Source organism: Peromyscus leucopus, chromosome 3, assembly GCF_004664715.2.
Source record: "Peromyscus leucopus breed LL Stock chromosome 3, UCI_PerLeu_2.1, whole genome shotgun sequence".
NCBI lineage: Eukaryota > Metazoa > Chordata > Mammalia > Rodentia > Cricetidae > Peromyscus > Peromyscus leucopus.
Window position 1 is genome coordinate 76,809,071 of NC_051065.1, and position 8,565 is coordinate 76,817,635.

Genomic DNA, 8,565 nt, shown 5'->3' on the forward strand with positions numbered 1-8,565 from the left:
TGGCTCCACCTCTCCAGTGTCACTGCCTACAAAATACATCTTCCTCTTGGGTTGATACCATTCCCTCTGTGCAGCTTTCCTTGGAAACTATCCCAGGGATCTGGAATTTCTGACACCTTGGGGTTGCCAATAAAATCCAGACTTCACTTTTGTCCCTTCATGCTTCTCACAGAGCTTCTTGCCCTCTCAGGGCCCTCATGCAGGGACTCTCCTGCCACACATATTTCTTACCCCAGTGTCTTTCCATAATCATAGAGGAAGACACTACAACCATTTTACTCATGTATTCTTCATGATATGACACTACCAAGTTTGACTACCAACTTGAGGTGCACCCTGACACCCTTAAATTACATTTGTAGCAGCCTTCACTTATTTATTTTTTGGTAACTGAAAATTCCTTAGGACATTTTCTTTCACAAATGAAGCTTAGTTGGTGATCTCGCCCTGAGAGCATCCTTAACTTCATTGCATTGTGCATCAGGCCTCTCTTTAATTTTCTTATCTCATTCAGCACAAATTTTGGCTCCAATTAAATTCCCTGGTGCTCTTTTCCTCTTCAAACTATAAAAATTTAATTATCTTTTTGCCCTACTTGCTCTTTTTCATTGTAGACCTGCAAAATAAACACATGACACATGACAGAGTCAATATTAAGTTATCATGAAATCTCCTCCACAAAACAAATTTGTCTATTATTTTTCAATTTAGTCTCAGGCAAATTTTTAAGATAAGGCCAGAAAGCCCTTACTTTGACATTCTTGGGCACATTCTTTGCCAAAATATTACAATAGCAGTCAATAGCCCAGGGATCAATGTTCTTCCCTGATGACATAACCTTTGATCCAGGCTTCCACAGTCCATACAGCTCTCAGCACTACCTTCTTCCAAGCTCCTACTAGTATGGCTCATCAAGCTCTGTTAAAAAAACATTAAACCGGGAGGCGGCGGGGGCGGCCGGGGCCGCGCCGCACCGCACCGCGCGGGCGGCTATGGAGCGAGCCTGAGGCCCGCCAGAAAAGAAGAAGGAGGAGAAGGAGGAGAAGAAGAAGAAGGAGAAGGAGAAGAAGAAGAAGAAGAAGAAGAAGAAGAAGAAGAAGAAGAAGAAGAAGAAGAAGAAGAAGAAGAAGAAGAAGAAGAAGAAAAAGAAGAAGAAGAAGAAGAAGAAGAAGAAGAAGAAAAGAAGAGGAAACTTCTGTTCACTTTTACTGAAACTTTCACTTTTCATCGCTGTGGATAAAAGTTGGGATTAGTGTGAAGTTGTCAAATCAGAGGCCCATTCAAAGGGGCTTAACTGTCATTGAGGCTTGGAGCTTCTCTCAAGCTGTGACTTAGAGGATCCCCAGGGAGTATTGGGCTAATCTCATGTTCATTAGCTACCACGTATGTGAATTTTAATTGCACAGTTTATAGGCCTCTGCATCACTATGTTTTTCTGTATACCTTCCTCGCTGTATCATTGGACTTTTGAACAGAGGACTTTATACTAAGATATCACATTTCCTTCTCTCTGGACCTGTGAAACGCTTGTAGAAGCATTTTACGGTCAAAGGGTCCAGTAGGAGGTGATGAGCACTGCGGAGAACTGGTGGCTGGGCTTGTGGAAGTGGAAGACAGTGGCAGAGAACAATGCCAAGTCATTGGCAGGAATTGTGGAGGCACTGCAGTGAAGACCTCGGTAATCATGGAATCGCCTTGCTGATCCTCAGCACCTGTCCGCCCCGCTGAGCTGAGAGAAAGTGGGTCGAGGAGGAGGAGGAGAGGCCACCATGAAGCTAAAGCAGCGTGTCGTGCTGTTAGCAATACTCCTCGTCATCTTCATCTTCACCAAAGTTTTCCTGATCGACAACCTAGATACATCAGCGGCCAACCGAGAGGACCAGAGGGCCTTTCACCGAATGATGACTGGCTTGCGGGTGGAGCTGCTGCCCAAGTTGGACCACACCCTGCAGTCTCCTTGGGAGATTGCGGCCCAGTGGGTGGTGCCCCGGGAAGTGTACCCTGAAGAGACACCAGAGCTGGGAGCAGTCCTGCATGCCATGGCCACCAAGAAGGTCATTAAAGCTGATGTGGGCTATAAAGGGACACAGCTAAAAGCTTTACTGATCCTTGAAGGAGGACAGAAAGTTGTCTTCAAACCTAAGCGGTACAGCAGAGACTTTGTGGTAGAAGGGGAGCCGTATGCTGGTTATGACAGACACAACGCAGAGGTGGCAGCTTTTCACCTGGACAGGATTCTGGGTTTCCGCCGAGCTCCCTTGGTGGTTGGCAGATACATTAATCTGAGGACAGAGATCAAGCCTGTGGCCACAGAGCAGCTGCTGAGCACCTTCCTAACTGTAGGGAATAACACGTGTTTCTATGGGAAGTGCTATTACTGCCGAGAAACAGAGCCAGCCTGTGCTGATGGAGACATGATGGAGGGAGCCATCACGCTTTGGCTCCCAGATGTGTGGCCTCTGCAGAAACATCGACACCCCTGGGGCAGGACCTACCGAGAAGGCAAATTGGCCAGGTGGGAATATGATGAGAGCTACTGCGATGCTGTGAAGAAAACGTCCCCTTACGACTCAGGCCCACGCCTCTTGGACATCATTGACACTGCTGTCTTCGATTACTTGATTGGCAATGCCGACCGCCACCACTATGAAAGCTTTCAAGACGATGAAGGCGCTAGCATGCTTATCCTTCTTGATAATGCCAAAAGCTTTGGGAATCCCTCGCTGGATGAGAGAAGCATCCTTGCCCCTCTCTATCAGTGCTGCATCATTCGAGTTTCAACCTGGAACAGACTGAACTACCTGAAGAATGGAGTGCTAAAGTCTGCCTTAAAATCCGCCATGGCCCACGACCCCATCTCCCCAGTGCTCTCTGATCCACACTTGGACTCTGTGGACCAGCGGCTGCTGAACGTCCTTGTCACCATCAAGCAGTGCACTGACCAGTTTGGGGTGGACACGGTGCTGGTGGAAGACAGGATGCCACTCTCCCACTTGTAACTCTGAACAGGAAACAAGTGGGACTGATTTTTACAAAGATAAACAGCACAATCAATTCCAAGTGGCATGTGACGGCCGGAAGTGGCCAGCAGCAGGTTCTGGTGTAGAAGACAGGGTGGCCCCGGGCGTGCCCAGTGTTCTCTGCAGTGTCCGCGTGGGAGCTTGTCTCTGGATTCACCTGACGGCCTCCAAGTTGCCCGTTCAAGCGGCGGGGACCAGCTCCGGTCAGTCTTGTCCCCACACCAAGGGACAAAGAGGTGTGACACTGGCTGAGGAAGTGCGTGTCTGCCGTAAACCTTGCCATCGTCACCACACCCATGGATTCTGTAGACTCACTCTGTAGTCCTTGTGTCTGCAAAAACAAAAGCAAAAACAAGAAAAGGCCGAACTAGTCAGATTGCAAATGTTCAGACAAAAGAGCACAGTGCTGGAGGAGACCCATTTCTAAGATGGAGGAAGGGAAGGCAGGAGGGTGTTGGGGCTCTTAGCTGTTGAGTGCTATGGATTTGACATCTCAGGGAAGAGAAGAGGGAAGGACTCACGCTGTAGAACCAGGAAGATGACTGACGTCCTGAAAATGAGCTTCCCCTGTATTTAGGTTCTGTTCAAATTAACCAAAACGGTCTCTAGAGGAAATACGATTACAACCCAAGCACGATCCCCTACAGACACTAATTTACCCCCTTGCCTACCTTTTGCCCAAAGTAGCAAAACAAGCTGAAATAATGTAAGTTAGGTCCCTGTGATCTCTGCCATCTTGGTCTCCCCCCCCCCTTCTCTCATTGGCATTGTTTATTCTGAGGTAAACTGTAGACTCTTACTCTAGTCCATGCTGGCCAGGAACTTAGTGTGTAACCCAGGCTGGCTTTGAACTGGCAGCAATCCTCCTGCCTCAGCCGTCCACCTGCTAGGATTATAAGTATGAGCAACCATGCCTGGCTCTCTAAGGTGTGAGGCATTTGACAGTGATGCTGCTGTCCCTGGGAGGTTGATGGCCTTGTCTGTGCCTTTCTTAGGGGAAAGCGTCTTGCTGGTAGCTGGACCCAGCTTGTGATGCGGGTCCGCAGGTAGCAGTAAGATTTAAGCCTTCTGAGCCTTGACACTGAAAAGGAGCCTTAATGCTGCGGTTTGTATCAAATCCAGATTCCCTCTGGCTTGGCGTTCTGAACCCATGGTGTAGGAGAATTCTTTCATCTCCTTGCAGCACTGTCAAGTTTAGGCTCAATTCTGTATGTTGGCAGTCACTGGACATGTAAGCAGCTGTGGTAAGTTACCGGGCTAGGGACGGTGTCCTCACTCAGCACTGTGTGATTCCTCTGCCTCTTGTCCAGTTCTGGACTTCTGTCAAGAACAGCCTTTCAGTGCTGCGCTTGACATTTAGATGCAGCTACCTTCTGAGTTTAAGACCCTAGGTTTCTCATGTTGAAACCTAGAAGAACTTTTAAAAGGCATGAAATTAGCCAAGTTTGTACATTTTATGTACATTTTGAGTTACATTAAGGAATAGGCTGAGTTTTTTTTTTTTTTCAAATTTGGGTATTGAACTTAAAGAAAACAAATATTAGCACAAAACATTGAAATAGTGTTAGTAAAAGGAGGTATTGAGTCCAGTTTTCAGGCCATGTGGTGTGTAAGTCCCAGGAAATTCACAGTTGAACTTGAGGTTAGCATGGTTAGTGCTTAGCAAAGTGGCAGCCAGCAGATGGCGGCAGCCAGCCCTCCCTCACCTCAGAGTTGACTGAGTGTGGCTGGCACTTTGGCGGACACACCTCACTTGGGATGTTGAAGGCACAAGATTCTTGTGAGGAAGAGAACAGACTGAAAAGCTGCTTTGAAAAAACGTCTTATCTTTCCTCCAGAATAGTTACAGAAAAGTCATTTCACACTTTGTTTTCACACTCACGGCTTTAGCAGGTCCTCAGGTCCACAGTGGATGAGGTTGGAATTGAGCCAGTGGAGTCCATGACACAACAATTAGAATATAAATCTGTGTTCTTAGGGGATTGGAGTGAGCTAGGAAAGGTATATTTGGGCAAATCTCAGCGTGGCAGGCAGGGGTGGAGCAGCCATAAGCTTCTAGCCCCAAATTTATAGACACAAAGTTCTGGTGGGGGAAAAATATATACTTTTTTATTTAAAAAAAAAAAAAAAAAAAAAAAAAACATTAAACCATTTTCCTACTCCAAAGCTCAAGGTCTTCTCTATTTGCTGTGGGATAATGCTCTTGTACACTGGTTTAATAAAATGCTGATTGGCCAGTAGCCAGTAGGTGGGGTGAACAGACTAGGAGAACGCTGGGAAGAGGAAGGATGGAGTCAGGAGTCACCAACGAGATGCAGAGGAAGCGATGTGAGAATGCCGAACTGAGAAAAGAAATGCCATGTGGCTAAACATAAATAACAATTATGGGTTAATTTAAGTATAATAGCTAGTCAGGAATAAGCCTGAGCTAATGGCTGAGCAGTTATAATTAATATAAACTTCTGTGTGGTATTTTGGGAAGCAGCTGCTGGGTATTTGGGAATTGTTGGCAGAACACCATCAAATGGCGCTCATACATGGTGGCAAGAGTTTCCACCTAAAACCTGAGAGAACTTAAAAAGAGATTCTAAAATGGAGCTAATAACAACTTCCTAGTTCTTGTCTCTCATTACTGGCTGTGGTGCAGAGACATATTCCCTGGTCATGGCAGGCTTCAGTGGTAGCATGGTAGATTCCTGCCTCAGTACACAGAGGTGTCTCCAAGCCATGTAAGGCACTACTTGGCAGATTTAGCTTTTGCTAGTACAGAAAAAAAGAAGGTCTCTGGACTATATGCTGCTTGATGGAGGCATAGCCCCATTGCTTCCCAGAGTTGGCAGTGAGCATGGCTCCCAGAGCTGGTGGTAAATGTACCTCCACCATGTTGAAAAGTCAAAGGGGGCAGAGATAGAAGCCAGGGCTGCCACTTCAGTCCTAGCCATGATGCAGTTTGAAGCAATAATCAAAAAAGTATTATAGACACACAATAAGACAGATTCAGATGGAAAAAACCTCTAAATGGTTTACAATGTGTGAAAATATACATAGGCTTGGAAGAGAGAGGAAAAGGAGTATAGGCAGTTATATAAAGAAATAGTTTTAAAAAATATCGTCTTTAAAGAGATAGTAAAAGTAATATAAAGTTGAGCCACATAAAAATGAAAATTACACAAAGAATCTGGATACTGCATTGTATTATATTGTCTTTGGGATTTTTAACTGCAGATAGATATTTGATTGTAACAGCTACTAAGTTAAACCAACATGTATATTTTAAAGGTATCTTAACTTCAAAATTCATATCTAATGACATGCTGCCTTGGAAAAGAGGTTCTGCTTTTCTTTCCACAGAAGATGAGAAGCTGTGGATTCCTTCCAGGTTAATATGGTTCCATCAAGGAAGACCCCCTGAGAGATGGATCTATAATCACAAACTTATGGTCATGTTAGGTATGTTTTCAAGGCCATACAGAGAGATATTTTAGATAGATAGGCAATCTTCAAACACTTCAAAAATGTACAGAATATGGCATTTAAAATGTTTTGAGAAATTAAGACTTTTCTCAAAATTGAGACATGTCTGCTTCTGACATCACTGATTACTTCAAAGAAGATGGTGGGCATTGAAGAAACTCCATGTATGTTTTCTTTATGGCAAAAGCTAGCCTGGTGGCAAAGAAAATGCCCTTGCCTTGACTGCTGACAGTATGCTGTACAAATTGGAAAAGCAGGACACAAAAGAAAGTGACTGCAGAACTTTGTCAAGACAAGGTGAGACAGTTCTTCAAAAATCCTGCTTCACAGATAAGTCTGTCAGATATGCTAGGCCTGTATGCTGAAGAGGGATACCCCAGCATTGCAGAGGAACTTTGGGTAACTGTCCAGCAGCAGCCTGATATCCCTGTCATTAGGTAACATTACATCCTTTTGGAGTCTGTTATGGAGCTGAAACTAGATAGTTATGGTTTTCTTTAATTATAATAAAAAATAAATTAGATACAAAACTTTAGACTCACCAAGACACATAATTAAGTATTTTCTCTAATTTTGTGAAATGCAAATAGATTGGATATTGTTACTGTAAATTCTTACTTAATAACTATTTTTTGTTTTACTATATTAAGGTTAAACCTTCCTTTTTAATTAAACAAAAGAGGAAATGCTGTGGGGTAATGCTCTTGTACATTGGTTTAATAAAATGCTGATTGGTCAGTAGCCAGGCAGGAAGTATAGGAGGGGTGAGCAGACTAGGAGAACGCTGGGAAGAGGAAGAATGGAGTCAGGAGTCACCAGCCACATGCAGAGGAAGTGATATGAGAAGGCTGAACTGAGAAAAGGTACCAAGCCACATGGCTAAACATAGATAAGAATTATGGGTTAATTTAAGTGTAAGAGCTGGTCAGTAATAAGCCTGAGCTAATGTCTGAGCAGTTATGATTAATATAAGCTTCTGTGTGGTAATTTGGGAATTGGCTGCTGGGTATTTGGGAGTTGTTAGCAGAACAGAAACTTCCATCAACACCTATTTCTCCATAGAACAACATGGTCAGCATCTTTAAAATAATAGCCTTCTTCCCGGTACCAACTTCTGTGTTAGGTTTCTATTTCTGTGATAAAATATCATGAGCAAAACACCCTAGAAAATAAATTGTTTAATTGTACCTATGGTTTCATAAGGTTAGAGTCTACGATGTTGGAGCAAAGGTGTTGGGAAAGGTGACTGGAGAAGAAGCTGAAAGGAGGAGGCAGACAGGCCATACTAGGAATGAGGCTGTCATTTGACCTGTAGATCCTGTCCCCAGTGACACACCTCCTCCAAAAAAGGCTACACCTCCTAATCTTTCCATCAGTTCTACCAACTGGGCACCAAGTATTGAAACATATGAGCTTATGGGGGCCATTCAAACCACCTTATCACCTCAGTTCAACCCCTATCAACTCTATTGTGTTGGATAGTTTCATATCAACTTGAAACAAGCTAAGGTCATCTAAGAGGGGGAGAATCTAAATTTAAAAAAAAAAAAAATGCCTCAATAAGACTGGGATGCAGGCAAGCCTGTAGAGCATTTTTAAATTAAGGATTTTTTTCCCATCAAAAGAATGTCTTTATAGAGAATCCCCCTCCCCCCTCTCCCTTCCTTTACCTAGAAGAAACTCCTAGAGAGTACTCAAATTACTTGTAGGAAGGAATAGTTTTTCTTCTTTAAATTGCCTTTTTTGTTGTTTTTTCCAAGTTAAATTTCAAGTCAGTCTTTGAGGGCCTGTCCCCCAGAGCCATAAGACTCACTTCCCTCATTGTCCTGAGGTTGGCCAAGGGTCCAGGGAACATGACTGGGCCTGGTCCACAAGGACTCCCACCTGTTATGGTTGCTGTTTATACCTCAGAGCCCAAACCTGAGGGCCAAGACGAAGTCTGGAAGCTCCACTTCTCCACACATTGTCTGAGAGGTGGGCATGGCTCTGCCTCGTTCCCATGCCCTTCTGCCCCTGTAGTTTCTTGTCATGTCAGCCATCTCTGGAGAGTGTTCAGTGACTTAGCAGTCCT

At 44.3% G+C, this 8,565-nt stretch overlaps 1 protein-coding gene across 1 annotated transcript; it reads left to right on the forward strand.

The window, feature by feature from the left end:
- The first annotated feature begins 1,132 nt into the window (after nucleotides 1–1,132).
- Nucleotides 1,133–3,734, forward strand: LOC114710935 (glycosaminoglycan xylosylkinase). Its single transcript, XM_028895252.2, has one exon. It carries the CDS (start codon nucleotides 1,770–1,772, stop codon nucleotides 2,997–2,999), a length of 1,230 nt encoding a protein of 409 aa, XP_028751085.1. The 5' UTR covers nucleotides 1,133–1,769; the 3' UTR covers nucleotides 3,000–3,734.
- The last annotated feature ends 4,831 nt before the right edge of the window (nucleotides 3,735–8,565 follow it).